The sequence below is a fragment of the Thalassophryne amazonica genome, chromosome 3, assembly GCF_902500255.1.
Source record: "Thalassophryne amazonica chromosome 3, fThaAma1.1, whole genome shotgun sequence".
Classification (NCBI taxonomy): domain Eukaryota; kingdom Metazoa; phylum Chordata; class Actinopteri; order Batrachoidiformes; family Batrachoididae; genus Thalassophryne; species Thalassophryne amazonica.
Window position 1 is genome coordinate 60377577 of NC_047105.1, and position 17398 is coordinate 60394974.

The 17398-nt window shown below is 40.7% G+C and overlaps 1 protein-coding gene across 1 annotated transcript; it reads left to right on the forward strand.

The window, feature by feature from the left end:
• Positions 1–226: 226 nt before the first annotated feature.
• eno1b (enolase 1b, (alpha)) lies at positions 227–16434 on the forward strand. Its single transcript, XM_034166450.1, is given in 13 exon segments — positions 227–298; positions 496–590; positions 829–924; positions 6722–6780; positions 6888–6957; positions 9214–9347; positions 9460–9682; positions 13951–14104; positions 14106–14146; positions 14364–14565; positions 14695–14803; positions 15724–15782; positions 16285–16434. Coding segments are annotated over 12 exon segments (1299 nt in total). The 5' UTR covers positions 227–298; positions 496–505; the 3' UTR covers positions 16352–16434.
• The last annotated feature ends 964 nt before the right edge of the window (positions 16435–17398 follow it).

Here is a 17398-nt window from a genome sequence, read left to right on the forward strand (position 1 = left end):
TTATTTTGCTCTTTTTGACAATATCCAACACTGCAAGTTGTAATTTACACGGGGATGTCACATACACGTGGAACATGAGAGAAAAACTTTGGAGTTTTGTTGAAATCAAAGTAGATAGAATGAATTTGTGTTATCCTTTACAATTTACAGCAGCATTAGAAGAGGTGTCTATCTTGGGTTCAAAGGTGCAGCATGTCTGCATGCAAGGAGCCATGTGATTAATCAGATTAGCACGGGTAATCTTGCAACTAGGTCAGGGTATTCTTGTAATTCTGAGGGAGGAAAGTGTGTAAAACAGGTACGGTAGCTATTACAATAATATCAATTGGCTGTTTATGGTGTTTTGATAATTTTTCACTTTTTGCAAAGTGTTTTTTTTTATTATTAACTGTCATTCTCGTGAAAAAGATTAATGGAAATGTAGCTGAAAATGCAACTTGTCTACTAGAGAGTCCTCATTCAATGACAAGGTAAAATTCTCTGTCTTGTTTTAAGGTCCTACATCATGTCCATTCTTATGATCCACGCCCGGAAGATCTTTGATTCCCGTGGAAACCCCACTGTAAAGGTTGACCTTCACACTTCCAAAGGTACACCTACATTTCTGACAATATGAACTGCTTTTATTGATGGAATTGATTTTTTTTTTTTTTTTTTAGATCTTGTTTGTGTTTCAACTTTTTTCTGTTGCCAGTTGTAATCTAAAAAAAAAAAAAAGCCACAAGATATTTTTGCAAAAGATTAATTGAATAGTACTGTTTTATCATTTTTAATGTGTTTCTTGTCATCAGTCATTTTATGATCACTGTCTTTGTGTGCATTTGTCAGGTTTGTTGCGAGCAGCTGTGCCAAGTGTTGCCTCTACTGATATCTATGAAGCCTTAGAGCTCAGAGATGATGACAAGACACGTTATCTTGGGAAAGGTTTGTGCAGCCTTGTTTATTGTAATATGAAAAAAGAAAAGGAAACATCAAGTGAAGCACTGGTATATTAACAGGCTTTATTGGCTGTATGAGGTTAATGGCCCCTTCACACACACAAAGTTTGGATGGCATTTGAACAAAAACGGCGAAACAGTGCAAACCAGTTTGAAATTAGCGCACAAAACATTGCGCCAACAGGCAGGTGTGCACAAACCCGGTGCAAGAGTTTGTGCACACGCCGGTATCTTTCGAGCAGGCACAGTGCCAGGTGCAGCACATGGCGCCGCTTATGTGGAAGAAATAAAAAATAAAAACCAGCCGGTACCTGTGGAACCACATCATGCCGCTTATGTGGAATAATAATAATACAAAAAAGAGAATAACACACCACCCACTGGACGGGAACTTGCGCCTTTCAAAAGCTCTGATTGCCAGTCAACGACTTTGCCACTGTAGCGAAATTCTAAATCGCCTCACACGGGTGCACCAAAATAAACTGTAAGGAAATTACATTTAAAATACTTATTTGGAATGAATGGCACCTCACACAGGCACCAATTTAATGTAGTGAATAAGTAGTTAAGCTTCACAATGTGTTATTGGCCTCACGGAGAGCACTAAAAATAGTGAAAGTATTGTTAAACTCTCAACTTGCATTAGATTGGCCTAGACCTCATTTAATGGGTCACCAAAATAATTAACAATTTTAGGGTTTATTAATTATTATTTAATTAGAATAATATCTAATCACCTCAGGGCACAACCTACTTAAAGCATAGGTACATTAATTTCAACATTCATTAATTTATCACTCAATCAATCAGTCAATTTAATTAATCAGTCTCGGGTCTGAAAGTCGATTCACCAAGGGTTTCCTTCTGAACACAAAATGAACCACAGCAGAAATATTTACATTTATTTACAAGTATACAAGAGACGAACAGTTTACTGGCATTTTTGAGTGGACAGTGCTTAAATAAGTTCATTTAGGGACACAATTTGCTAACTCATGAGACGCTGAAAGAAAGTAGAGAGATAAAGCTTAAAGACTTTAAGTAAATAAATTTGATTAGAATTTAGTGATGAAATTTAAAGCCAATTATTTTGTAAGAAATTTATTAAACAAACATGTGAATATCTTTAAAAAGAAGCCACTTTGCATCCATTGACAACAAAACCATTTTTCTGGAACATTTAACTGGGTCACTTAGCTGATCCGTTGAAGAGATGGTTTGTATGCACCGTCCATCCGTCATTGATGGGTTATGCTGCATTTACACATAGGCAAGACACGTTACAAATGTCATATTTGCATCATTCTTGGCACATTCCTGACATTCTTAACGTAACTTAACACATCTGAATAGGTTTCTTAATAATGCGTGTTGGTACGTGATATTCATGATTTTCGTGGAACATGTTTTTCGCTGTCAAAAAATCTTCCACAAATGTCACACACCAGCCTCATTTCGCCTCATGTAGTGGAGGTCGCAACTGAGCATGTTGATCCGTCTTGATTAGTGATGATTCTTAATAGAGTGTGACAGCGTTCTTCTCTGAAATGTGCACAATTCAACCCTACTGCACCACATTCAGTTTCAATGCTGCAGTATGCTGAAGAAGTACGTATAGTGATGCCAAGTCGGCTAAAAGTTTCATTCCAATGCTCCTCAGCGCGCTCTAGCAGGTGTTCCACCTGCTGCATGAGCCTGATGTTTGGGAAAACGAGTGAGACGAGAGTCGCATGAAGCCACACATCTGGCTCTCTCCGTCTCCTCCTCCTCTCTGCGCCAGTCCATGGCACAGAGCCCAACTAAGCATGCAGTCACCAAGGTCTTCTGCTGTGGAGCAAACTGGGGCGATCTGAATTGTTCAGCAGCTGATGGATGAATATGGGTGTGTGTGTGGAGACAGTTCGCCTCATTCACAACGTGACAGAAGTTAACGATGCGCTGTTACGCATGATAGCGAGCGACAGCACGCGACAGCGCGCAACAACGCAGAAACCTATTCTTTACCGTGTGTAATGGTTCCTGATAATTCTCCAGCAACACGTGCCATTAATCATAACATGTGGTAACAGGTTGCAGCAGACACCTGACACCTCTGCCCCGAATCATCATATTCGTGATCAGCGGCCAAGAATGTATACTTCATGGCATTTGTGACTTGTTGTCATTATGTGTAAATGCACCTTTAGGCTCTTTTCAGCGTGAGCTCACTTGGGTCAGGGGTTAAACCAGCAGTCTACCTGGTGATCCAAAAGGCTTTAGTCAGCTGGTTTTACCAACAGGATGGATGCTTGCAGTCAGGTCGTCAGCTTGCTGGACCCCAGAGGTGGAAGACATTTGTTGAAAATGGGTTCTAGTAGCTTTTGAAAGGTTTGTTGGAGCCAGATTAAAAGTCTTTGTGAATTTAGAAAAAGACAAAACTTTAAGAGCAGCGTTGTAAAGTACAGAAAAGGAAAGTCGCTATTATTTTGAAAAGTTCAGCTTGGAAGTTCTCTTAAAAATTTGAAAGACTTGATGAACCTTAAAAATGTCAGGCTATTAATTTATTAAAAGATATGAAAGAATAACAACGAATGAAACAACGAATGAATGCCACATGGTAGTTTACCTTGGCTAGCATGGGGCCTTATTGACCCAAAAATAAAGTTAAGCGTTTGAAGAAAGGAAGAAAGAGAAGAAGAGGTGAGGAGCATTCCAAGAGCCAAGTTCCAAGAGAGAGCAGAAAACTCTGTTCTAACTTTTTAAGGGGCCTTACATCATTAAACTCCGCCCATTTAGGGAGTGTAATTTCACAGAAAACTTCATGTGCTCAAATAATTCAACTATTTAAACACCTTAACTATTTTGGCATACTATTTGTTCTATGACATTTTGGGGATGAATATAACATTATTAAAGGCTTAAACATCCTACACACACCACTTGGTTAACAGAATATTCCATTATCAAAACATGGATAAGTCAGAAACATCACATTTAACACACATCAGTTACAAGGAACACATGTCAATCAATACAAACAACATTAGAAATTTTTATATATGAATAAAAGAATACTGATGCATTTTTTTTTTTTTTTTAAAGCAAAGGTCTTTTCCTTCATTTAGACCTAGAGATAATAGCTGGTTGTCAAGGCTCAAAGTTTGTGGCCACATCTTATCATGGGAGAGATCTTCCTGCAGTGTCTGCAGAGGTTCTGGCCTTGGTGTGAAGCCATAAAAGGTGGATTTTCCTGGCCTGGGGAAGTTCAGATTCTAACGTGAAGCAATTATAATGTCATATAATTCACAGTGGCCGAAATTTAACCAATAAACTAGCAAGGGCTCCTTTGAGTTACAATTCTGTTGTGATGTGGAGAAAGAGTTGGGGCCCATGGGGATGTCTCCCAAAGCTTATCTCCAGATGAGACCAGGAATTTCTCAGTTAGAAGTGAAACACAGTCTGCACTGAAAAAAGAGAATGTTTGAACCAACTTAAAAAGTGTTACAATTTGTAAAAACCTGAATGAATTAAGTTGTTTGAACTTAAGTTTGTTAGAGATGATTTAACTTTCAAGCTTAAGTTCAAACAACTTAATTCATTCAAGAATGTTTCATTTTTTTTAAAGACAACATACATTATCTACATTGGCAATGAATTTATCTTTTCTTTGCTAGATTTGGAAGTTAGCAAGTTTCCTTCACCAGTTAGAGTTATTTAAGAACCAAGACTTATGCATGACATCAAAATTTATATTCATATTGTGACACAAATCAAAGAGCAGAGTGAATGCTCAGAAATACAATGTGTGTGGTGAATTGTCCATAAAATATGCTTACAGGACGTAAAATGTTGATACTGACATACTACAATGATTAAACCAGCACATAAGAGCAGTAACAAGAGCAATCTGAGATTTCTGACATCTGCCAAGGGTTGACGAGGACTCAGAATAACAGATATGTGATTCACATCGTGACCCGGACTTTACCTGGATCCGGATTCCACAACACAATGCAATAATTGCATACATATCCAGAATGGTCCGACTGATCAAGATGCTGCAATCTGATATTTAATTCAGAAGCTGAAACAAAATAGTGTCTTCCCAATCTTGGTTTTACATCGTGATGTCATGTCCGTGAAGTAGTTTTGACATAATCCTTAAAACAGTGAAATCCTGATCCAGAATCCAGATCTGGATCCAGATCACCTCCAAAATTTAAAATTTAATGGAGTCTTCCAAGGCCTAACACCAATGTGTGATGAAAATCTGGTGAAAGTCCGTTAAGTAATTTTGATGTAATCCTTAAAATCCGACAATGTGAAGCATGCAAATTGCAATCCTGATCCAGAATTCACATCCAGATCACCTCTAAAATTCTTCTGTGGTCTTCCATGGCCTAATATCTCTCTTTAGTGCAAATTTGGTGAGAATTTGTAAAGTAGTTTTAACGTAATCCTTAAAAGCCTATATAAAGTGAAATCCCCTAGTTGCTGGTGGTGTGTAGGGAGCACCTTGCATGGCAACACCCTGACATCAGTGTGAATGGGTGAATGCGAGGCATAACTGTAAAGTGCTTTGAGCTTCTGATGCAGATAGAAAGGCACTGTATAAATGCAGCCCATTTACTATTTACCATTTATAGCTTGTTTGTAGGATTTGGGGGTGCTTATATCGTACAAATAACCATCTGTGCACAAGTGTATGATTACCTACATGAAAGAATTGATGTGTTTTCATAAGTGTAGAATGAGCCCTTTGTGTCTACACAGCAGTGGGCCCCCTCATGGAGGCCATTGTGTAGCCCGCTATGATGAAACAGTAGCTTAAAAGTGACATACTTGCTCCACCTTTCATTTTTTAGGAAGACGTAAAGGTGTCTCTTCATTAAAGTAAGCTGTAATTTTGCAACAAGTTACAAATATAAAGCAATGCTAAAATACCCTCAGCCATATGAGCATAAAAATATGAAACAGAATGTGACATTCTGACCTCTTAAAATAGGTCAAGGTTAGCCATCTTGTCCAAGGTCTTTAATCCCCTATTGCTCCTGGTGTGTAGTGAGCACCTTGTATGGCAGCACCCTGACATCGGGGTGAATGTGAGGCATAATTCTAAAGCGCTTTGAGCGTCTGATGCAGATGGAAAAGCGCTATATAAATGCAGTCCATTTACCATTTGTCTGTGTCCGAAGAATACTTCCTGTGAATTTGAAGACTCTGTCAGTAATAGGACTGGACCTATGCTGAGGACAGACAGACGGACAGACGCACAGACAGAAGGCCTTCACAATACCCGATGGCCATATTTTGGCCTTTGGTAAAAATTAACTTACAGTATAATGCTTGGACTTTGGTGGAAACTAAATTTAGTCAGTTTTGTGAAATTTGGAAGGATGTACAGCTTCAAGAAAAAGAAGAGGAATCAGTTGGTGCTCCCTTATTCACTGTCTACTGGTTTGCTACTAGTGCAGGCCAACAAGTTTGAGAACTACCATTTTTGTGAAATGGGAGATCATGCATGTAGCCTTTCACAAAAGTAGGCTAGGGAGCATGAATCCACAACTCCAAGGAAGTGAAAATGTAAACGACTCCAAAGTTATTACCAGCGATGGCATAATGCAGTCTCCAGCCTCATCACTAGATGAAACTAAATTCTACACATTGTAGCTTGAAAAAAGCTAGTAGGATGTTTTGTCGGGATTCTCAGTCCTCATTCACTGTGAATTGCTGCATTCTTGTGTTATTGGTTTAAAATATGTTGTGGATGTGGAAAAATCATCACTATAATATCTCTGTCACAGGAGTCTCAAAGGCTGTGGCTCATATAAATTCAACAATTGCACCCGCACTTGTTGATTTGGTAAGTAAGCAATTAGCCCAGTGTATGTGTTTCTTGATGTTTTCTGGCTGATTATTTGAGCTGATACAATGTAAACACACAATATATTTGAGTGCTCTTGCACACAGGTAGTGTCTGTGGTTGAACAAGAGAAGATTGACCAGATGATGATTGACATGGATGGCACAGAGAATAAATGTGAGATTAGTCACACTGTTAGGACTCGTTAAAGTCCATATATTTAATGAAGTTAAATATGTAGATTGGGATGTTGTCGGGCGGTGGAAGGAGTACTTCGAGGATCTCCTCAATCCCATCATCACGTCTTCCGAAGAGGAAGCAGAGACTGGGGACTCAGAGGCGGACTCATCCATTACCCAGGCCGAAGTCACCGAGGTTGTCAGAAAGCTCCTCGGTGCCAAGGCTCCTGGGGTGGATGAAATCCGTTCTGAGTACCTTAAGTCTCTGGATGTTGTGGGACTGTCTTGGTTGACACGCCTCTGCAACATCGCGTGGCGATCGGGGACAGTGCCTCTGGATTGGCAGACCGGGGTGGTGGTCCCTCTGTTTAAGAAGGGGGACCGGAGGGTGTGTTCCAACTATAGGGGGATCACACTCCTCAGCCTCCCCGGTAAGGTCTATTCCAGAGTACTGGAGAGGAGAATTCGACCGATGGTCGAACCCCGGATTCAGGAGGAGCAGTGTGGTTTTCGTCTTGGTCGCGGCACACTGGACCAGCTCTACACGCTCCATCGGGTGCTCGAGGGTTCATGGGAGTTCGCCCAACCAGTCCACATGTGTTTTATGGATCTGGAGAAGGCGTTCGACCGTGTCTCTTGGGGCACCCTGTGGGGAGTGCTCCAGGAGTACGGGGTCCGGGGTCCTTTGCTAAGGGCTATCTGATCCCTGTACGACCGCAGCAGGAGCTTGGTTCGCATTGCCGGTAGTAAGTCAAACCTGTTTCCAGTGCACGTTGGCCTCTGCCAGGGCTGCCCTTTGTCACCGGTTCTGTTCATTATTTTTATGGACAGAATTTCTAGGCACAGCCAGGGTGTAGAGGGGGTCTGGTTTGGGAACCACAGAATCTCGTCTCTGCTGTTTGCGGATGATGTGGTTCTGTTGGCTTCGTCAAATCAGGACCTTCAGCGTGCACTGGGGCAGTTTGCAGCCGAGTGTGAAGCGTCCGGGATGAAAATCAGCACCTCCAAATCCGAGGCCATGGTTCTCGACTGGAAAAAGGTGCTTTGCCCTCTTCAGGTCAGTGGAGTGTCCTTGCCTCAAGTGGAGGAGTTTAAGTATCTCGGGGTCTTGTTCACGAGTGAGGGACGGATGGAGCGTGAGATCGATAGATGGATCGGTGCAGCATCTGCAGTGATGCGGTCGCTGTATCGGACCGTTGTGGTGAAGAGAGAGCTGAGTAGGGGGGCAAAGCTCTCGATTTACCGATCGATCTACATTCCGATCCTCACCTATGGTCATGAGATTTGGCTCATGACCGAAAGAACAAGATCGCGAGTACAAGCGGCCGAGATGAGTTTCCTCTGCAGGGTGGCTGGGCGCTGTCTTAGAGATAGGGTGAGGAGCTCGGTCACTCGGGAGGAGTTCGGAGTCGAGCCGCTGCTCCTCCACGTCGAAAGGAGTCAGTTGAGGGACGCCTCGCTGGAGAAGTGTTCCGGGCACGTCCCACTGGGAGGAGGTCCCGGGGAAGACCCAGGACACGCTGGAGGGACTACATCTCTCGGCTGGCTTGGGAACGCCTTGGGGTTCCCCCGGAGGAGCTGGGGGAGGTGTGTGTGGATCGGGAGGTCTGGGCGGCTTTGCTTGAGCTGCTGCGACCTGACTCCGGATAAAGCGGAAGAAAATGGATGGATGGATGGATGGATGGAAATGTATAAACAAACTATTGTGGCAACTGAATAATTAAGCCAAAATGGCAATTTTATCTTCTGAAACCTGAACATTTGATGTTTTTCTGTGTAGATCTGAGTAAACATTTATACATCAGTCCTTCTGTGATGTTACTACTGTCTTCTTCTTCTTCTTCTTCTTTCGGCTGCTCCCGTTAGGGGGTCGCCACAACAGATCAATTGTTTCCATCTCACCCTGTCCTCTGTATCTTCCTCTGTCACACCAACCACCTGCATATCCTCCCTCACCACAACCATAAACCTCCTCTTTGGCCTCCTTCTTTTCCTCCTGTCTGGTGGCTCCATCCTCAGCATCCTTCTCACTGTATACCCTGGGTCCCTCTCTGCACATGTCCAAACCATCTCAATCTCACCTCTCTGATTTTGTCTCCAAATCGTCCCACTTGAGCTGTCCTTCTGATATGTTCATTCCTAATCGTGTCCATTCTCATCACTCCCAAAGAGAATCACAACATCTTCAGCTCTGCCATGTAAATTTATACAAACTCAGGTTTTTGGTTTTGTCACCCTCCCACACTCAAAACAGCCAAATCTGGAGCAAATGCCATTTTGGGTGTGTCCCTGGCTGTTTGCAAAGCCGGTGCAGCAGAGAAAGGAGTCCCGTTATATCATCATATTGCTGACCTTGCTGGAAATGCTGAAGTCATTTTGCCAGTGCCGGTGAACTTTTTATTTTTTTATTTTTGTCAAATGAAAGGTTTAAATTTCACCTTTTTTTTTTTACTTGTCCTGTTTAGTATGATACTACATCGGTTGTTTGTTCTTCTGCCAGGCTTTCAATGTGATCAATGGTGGCTCTCATGCAGGCAACAAACGTGCGTTGCAGGATTTTATGATCCTGCCCATTGGTGCTGCCACCTTCAAAGAAGCAATGCGCATTGGAACTGAAGTCTATCACAACCTCAGAAACATCATCAAGAAGAAATACGGCCAGGATGCTACTAACGTGGGTGATGAAGGTGGTTTTGCTCCAAACATTCTTGAAAATCAGGAAGGTATGCAAGAGGAACGATTTATACCAGCGGTTTCAGTTAAACTGTAAACTTTTTTTTTTCTTTTCTAAAATAACACTTTAGCTTTTGTATTAATTGTAATGGCTCTTATCACAGCTTTTACTGGCATTGGTGCAGCAATGCATACCATGTATGCGCAAATCATGCTGCACCACATGTATACAAGTATATATATATATATATATATATATATATATATATATATATATATATATATATATATATATATATATATATATATATATATATATATACAACCCCTGGCAAAAATTATGGAATCACCGGCCTCGGAGGATGTTCATTCAGTTGTTTAATTTTGTAGAAAAAAAGCAGATCACAGACATGACACAAAACTAAAGTCATTTCAAATGGCAACTTTCTGGCTTTAAGAAACACTATAAGAAATCAAGAAAAAAAGATTGTGGCAGTCAGTAACGGTTACTTTTTTAGACCAAGCAGAGGAAAAAAATATGGAATCACTCAATTCTGAGGAAAAAATTATGGAATCACCCTGTAAATTTTCATCCCCAAAACTAACACCTGCATCATATCAGATCTGCTCGTTAGTCTGCATCTAAAAAGGAGTGATCACACCTTGGAGAGCTGTTGCACCAAGTGGACTGACATGAATCATGGCTCCAACACGAAATATGTCAATTGAAACAAAGGAGAGGATTATCAAACTCTTAAAAGAGGGTAAATCATCACGCAATGTTGCAAAAGATGTTGGTTGTTCACAGTCAGCTGTGTCTAAACTCTGGACCAAATACAAACAACATGGGAAGGTTGTTAAAGGCAAACATACTGGTAGACCAAGGAAGACATCAAAGTGTCAAGACAGAAAACTTAAAGCAATATGTCTCAAAAATCGAAAAATGCACACCAAAACAAATGAGGAACGAATGAGAGGAAACTGGAGCCAACGTCTGTGACCGAACTGTAAGAAACCGCCTAAAGGAAATGGGATTTACATACAGAAAAGCTAAACAAAAGCCATCATTAACACCTAAACAGAAAAAAAACAAGGTTACAATGGGCTAAGGAAAAGCAATCGTGGACTGTGGATGACTGGATGAAAGTCATATTCAGTGATGAATCTCGAATCTGCATTGGGCAAGGTGATGATGCTGGAACTTTTGTTTGGTGCCGTTCCAATGAGATTTATAAAGATGACTGCCTGAAGAGAACATGTAAATTTCCACAGTCATGGATGATATGGGGCTGCATGTCAGGTAAAGGCACTGGGGAGATGGCTGTCATTACATCATCAATAAATGCACAAGTTTACATTGATATTTTGGACAATTGAAAGGATGTTTGGGGATGATTAAATCATTTTTCAAGATGATAATGCATCTTGCCATAGAGCAAAAACTGTGAAAACATTCCTTGCAAAAAGACACATAGGGTCAATGTCATGGCATAGGGTCAATGTCAATGAGCAGATCTGATTTGATGCAGGTGTTAGTTTGGGGGATGAAAATTTACAGGGTGATTCCATAATTTATTCCTCAGAATTGAGTGATTCCATATTTTTTTCCTCTGCTTGGTCTAAAAAAGTAACCGTTACTGACTGTCACAATCTTTTTTTCTTGATTTCTTATAGTGGTTCTTAAAGCCAGAAAGTTGCCATTTGAAATGACTTTAGTTTTGTGTCATGTCTGTGATCTGCTTTTTTTCTACAAAATTAAACAACTGAATGAACATCATCCGAGGCCAGTGATTCCATAATTTTTGCCAGGGGTTGTATATATATATAGTGCCCTTCAAAAGTTGTTGGAATTTGTTTATGCCATTTCAAATACAAAAATACTAAAAATTTAAATTTCTAAAATTATCTTCTTTAAACTCAAACTTTCAATCTCGACACCTTGATATGAATTAAAAAACAGCCAAGATGATGGGTTGTATAAGTAATGGAATGCTTTGGTATAATACCTGTAAATAATCAGTTTTATTGCCACTTTTCTTCAGACAAGTCAAGGGATGGATACATGAACATTTCCATGTCACTGAATGTGTCTTGGACTTCATTTACATCAATTATGAAGAAATACAAATAGTATGGCACTCTCTGGTAAATCTGTGTGGAGTAGACAGTTTTCAAAAACTGAGTGACTGTGCAAGAAGGAGAAGAGTGCACTGAAAAAATGATACTTTGGATCATCTTTAAAAAAAATTGATGTAATTTGTTACATCAATTTGTAATTTTTTTTAGTTTCTCACAATGTATATTTATGATTTTGTAAAGTGATTCCAACAGATTTAAACTGGAAACCACAATTTTCCATTAGACCAATCAATAAGTACTTTGAATGAAGTGCACTGTGTTTCACTTTTTTCAGTGTGAGGAAAGCCACCAAGACACCCAGACAACTCAGAAGAAGTTAGAGGCTTCTGTGGCTGTGATTGGAGAAATTGTGCATAGTGCATATTTTGCATTTTGTATCCCCAGTTATACAGCTACAAGAAGTGGAGCAGAGTAGGATTTTGTTAAAAAAAAAACTTCAGCTAAAATTTACCAGGAGGTACATCTGAGATGCAAGCCTAGATTTGATGTATTGATGAAAGAAAATGTGCAAAATAGCACGTATTGTCCATTTATCCAGTTTGCTTTTATGAATATGCAATTTGAGGTTTGTCTACCTGAATGTACAAAATTGTGGGAGGGAACCTGGAAATAGGTAAGGCTTGCACATGCAACACGATTCATCCAGGTCAAAATGAAATTTAGCGGGTGCTGATATTGTCTATATTTTGCATCTTGGAACTCTTGAAGTTAACTTATTCCACTTGACAGATTGCTGTTCAAGCAGCACACTGGCTGCTTCCTGTTCTCACGCAGGCACACACACACACAGGTGGACCATAGTACGTACATTTTGGTGTGACTCATGATCATTGGTGTCATTGATGTGTCACGCTGTGGCATACAAATAAACATACACAAACACACACACGTACACATCTCAGAGTCTGTGTGTTGGATAAAGCACAGCTGTCAGTGCGTGCTGTGTGTGTTCTGTCACTCAACAGCTGTACTCACAGACAACTGTGCATGGAGCATGCATGTACACACAGACAGCTGTGCGCAGCAGTAGAGCGTACAGTTGTCTGTGTGAGCTCTGTGCACACAGTTGTCTGTGTGTGTTTGATCAGCAGAATGCAGCATAAGTATAAACCAATTTTCTTTAATATAGTGTATGGTACAGTAATTGAATGTCTGAAATAGGAGATTTTTTTTAATTACTAGGATGTGAACATGCTCAGTGATGTGACAGAGTTGTGTGCATACAGTCATCATTAGCATGCGCAAAATCCTCATTTACATACCATTCATAACGTTATGTTATCTCCAATAGCAACTGCACAAATGGTCAGCCCAGCACACAAATGTTTGGATTGCCCAAACAATTTAGTATTCATTTTCTGGGATCTGAGTAAATCAGGACCTATGTGTGTGGCTATCCTGACCTTAGCCTTTCAACAATCTGCTCCAAAAGTGAACACTGTAGAGACACTCATCCAAGGAATATTCATAATAAATTTGGTGAAAATCTGATCACCTTTTTCTGAATTATTTCATTTTTCATTTCACTGGAGATAAATTAGGAATATTTTTGGTGTTCTCAAAGTATTTTTAAACAAATGCATATGATCATCATAAAGGACAAGTTGGAAGATGGAAATCTCAGATAAAATTCTCAGAATTTTTCCATTAATTCATGAGCAGAGGGATACCAAAATCATAGTGAGTATGACCGCAGGACCTTTGTGGCCAGGACGGCGGTGGGATCGAGCCCGGCCGGCTCGCACTAAAGACCATTCCTCTACCAGGTCAGCCAAAGGGGAATTCCCCGTTAGCCAAGCTAGGGGGAACGTCTTTTCAATCAGGACCCGGGACCTTCATCCCGCTACATATCTCCCCACCATTTTTGACTTCGTCCCGAAGTCACAGGTGCATTTAAGCATGTTCTGTGACTACCCACATCCTGTTCGTGATGCCAGATTGTGACCGCAGGACCTTTGTGGCCGGGACGGCGGTGGGATCGAACCCGCACGGCTCGCACTAAAGATCATTCCTCTACCAGGTCAGCCAAAGGGGAATTCCCCATTAGCCAAGCTAGGGGGAACGTCTTTTCAATCAGGACCCGGGACCTTCATCCCGCTACATGAGTGATACAAGCAGCTGGCATTTACATAAGCATACCGGTAATTGTCACGTTCAAATGTGATGCTTATTTCTGCAGATCTGGAGTTGCTAAAGGAGGCCATTGCTAAAGCAGGGTACACTGAAGAGGTTGTGATTGGCATGGACGTAGCAGCCTCTGAATTCTACAAGGAGGGAAAATATGACCTGGACTTCAAGTCTCCTGATGACCCAAGCTGTTACATGACCCCTGATGATGGCTGATCTGTACAAGAGCTTTGTTAAAGATTATCCAGGTAACTTGACATGCTGGGCCCTATCTTGACGATCTTGACAGACTACTGTGCACGTGTTATGTCAAAGACGATTCTGCACATGTATGAAATTGCAGTAAAGGATTATTCTCGTTTCATTTCAGTATCTTGCTTGTTACTGAAATAATCATACTGGAGACAGAAGTTATCAGCTGACATTCATAAATAGAGCTGCTGTACTGAAACATATCTTTCTTAGTGGTGTCCATTGAGGATCCTTTTGACCAAGATGATTGGGTGGCCTGGGCTAGCTTTACTGGAAGCACAGACATCCAGGTTGTTGTAGATGATCTTACAGTGACAAACCCCAATCGTATCACCAAAGCTGTTGAGGAGAAGGCCTGCAACTGTTTGCTGCTTAAAGTCAATCAGATTGGCACAGTTACTGAGTCAGTGAGAGCGTGAGTCCTCAGTGTCAACAAAGAATTGGTTCACTATGCATGTGTGTTCACAAATTTCATTAAAATGTATTCTATGTATCTACCTAGGAACTGATTACCTTCTCATGGGAAATGTTGCTGTGGTTGCAGGTGTAAAATGGCCCAGGAGAGTGGGTGGGGTGTGATGGTTAGTCACCGGTCTGGAGAAACTGAGGACACTTTCATAGCAGATTTGGTGGTTGGTTTATGCACTGGACAGGTATAGTCACACACCATAAATGCGCATTTCTTCATCAACTATGATAAAATGCACATTCATAACTAAAATTGTAACAGTATGCAGTGAAGTGTTAAACTTGGTGAGAAATTCACTTACCTTGGCAGCGACATTCATCTCTCCGGGTTCATGGTCTTTTAGGTTGAGAGATGCCGGGAAAGAATTATGGAGTCATGGGGTACCTGCACAGAGGTGTTTGTAGATGCCAATACCTTTGCAAAAGAATGAAGGTCCAAGTCTTTAGGGTCCTGGTGCTTCCTGTCTTACCATATGGTTGTGAGACTTTGGCGCGTCCTTAAGTACTCCTGCAATGACTTTGTGTCAGAGGAATGGTTAGATGGTTACTTAGGGAGAATCAGATAAGGTATACCACTTGCATTGTAAGGAAACTTCAGCAGTGACATTTTGGCCATGTGATTCACTTCTTTAGACATGTTCTAACACACAGGTACCTCAGTGCTGAGGACCCCAGCAACAGGAAGAGGCCAATGGGGCGTTCATGTATGACCTGGTTGCTGCAGATACATAGCTACTTTCAGGGACTGGGATGAACTGGTTGTGTGCCTGGCTGGTTGCCATTCAGGACCCATGGTGGTTTTGTAGTGTGGTGCATGGAGTAATGCATAGCACTAGCACATGGTCCAAGATCTGACTTTGCCCAAAATTAGGGCTTTGTTTCCTCATTCTGGATCAGTATTTTATTCAGATCTGTTGCATAATGTAGTGATCATTTTTCATTATCTCTGGTGACGTCACCTCTCTGGTGACGGTGGCAGAGAAGCCTCGAACAGACAAAAAAAGCAGTCTACATTATTATTATTATTATTATTATTATTATTATTATCACTACTACTACTACTACTACTATCATTTTGAAATATTTATTTGTCACCCTCTTGCAGATCAACACCGGGGCGCCCTGTCGCTCTGAGCGTTTGGCCAAGTATAACCAGGTTCTTCGGTAAGTCACATAAGAGTATGGAGGTTGCACCTTTTGATTTTTAAAATCTGGAAATTAAGCAATGCATACCTATAGAATGTAGAGCAGGTACCTCAGAGGGATAAGGAATTGGTTTAACAATGTGGAGACCTGAGTTTGACTCCCTGTCTGTGTCCTGTATTGTCTCAGTCAAGCCATTTATAACATAGTACCAGTCTTGGCTGGGGAAGTAACCTGCATCGGACTGGTGTCCGGTTCATGGGTAGTTATAGACTTTCATCCACTTCATGGAATGAGATAGAATACAATGTCATTGAAAATAGACTTAATAATTTTGCTGTAAAAAAATGCAGTCGTAAGTTTCACCCAACAGCATATTACGTGATGTCTGTTGGGTGGATATAAACAATACCAAGTAATGTGTTTATATTAAATCAGTACGGACATAAATTTAGAGGCAAAAGACTTAAACACATGGCATATTTAAGAGGGGGTACTAACTCTCTCTCTCTCTTTAATTTAGAATTGAAGAGAAATTGGGAGACAAGGCACATTTTGCTGGGAAAAATTTCCGAAAGCCATTACAATAAACATGTCAAACACATATAAAGTTATTATGTTGACAAATGCACAACAGTGGAAAATGTATGGAGTGTACAATAGAGGGCAGTAATGAGATATACTTCTCTGTGAATTTGGTGACAGTCTGACACTCTTCCATCAAGATCATCTAGTGTCCTCAGTAACTGACTATGAATATTTACTGTGTTTACACCATATGTGTATTGTATTCACAAAAATAAAAATGGTTGTCTTGGTGTCAAAATGTATTTTGTGTGTGTGTTTTTTTGGTTTTCCATTCCTCTGTCAGGTGGTTGTTGCTGTTTGTGTTTATTATTATCATGAGTGTCCCCGGAAATAACAAAATTCCCAAAGATAAATAATGTGATTGGAAGTCTCTATACAGTCCCGAATTATGGGTTTAAATACAAATGAAAACTGGTCAGTTCTTTCAAAAATAAATAAATCCATGCACTTTTAAATACCTACAGATTAGAGGTCTTCAGCTCATTCTAGAGAGGGCAGAGAGGGTGCAGGTTTTCTTTGCAACCACCCACTCCACCAGGCGATCTCACTTGTTAACTGATGCCATCTGCTCAAAGTGATGTTAATCAGCAAGCTTTCTCTTCATGCTGGAAAAATCAAAACAATACTATGTAGCTTCAGACAGTTTATATAAGCAAAATACCATTAAGGTCAGAAATGCACTGAAGTGCCAAACAGTAAGTCCTTTATGTGGAGAAATGTGGCAGGGGTGGGGTTTGAACGAGGAACCTTCCACACTAAAATCAAGTGCACTAACCACTTGGCTACCACCCTGGCCCCAAACTAAGGTCAAATACCCAGGTGAAATGCTTGATCAATGTCTGTCTGGAAGAACATGACTATAACCATACTCACCATGGCAAATTCTAAGCTTAAATTCCTCTACATCAAGAAATGTTGACAATTGAACCAACAGTTGCATCTGTCTTGATCCAGTCTCTTTTGGACTATTCCAGTACTTCATAGTACACTGGATTAACTAAGAAATGTAAGATTAGGTTATAGTGTACCCACAACAAAATCTTTTTGTG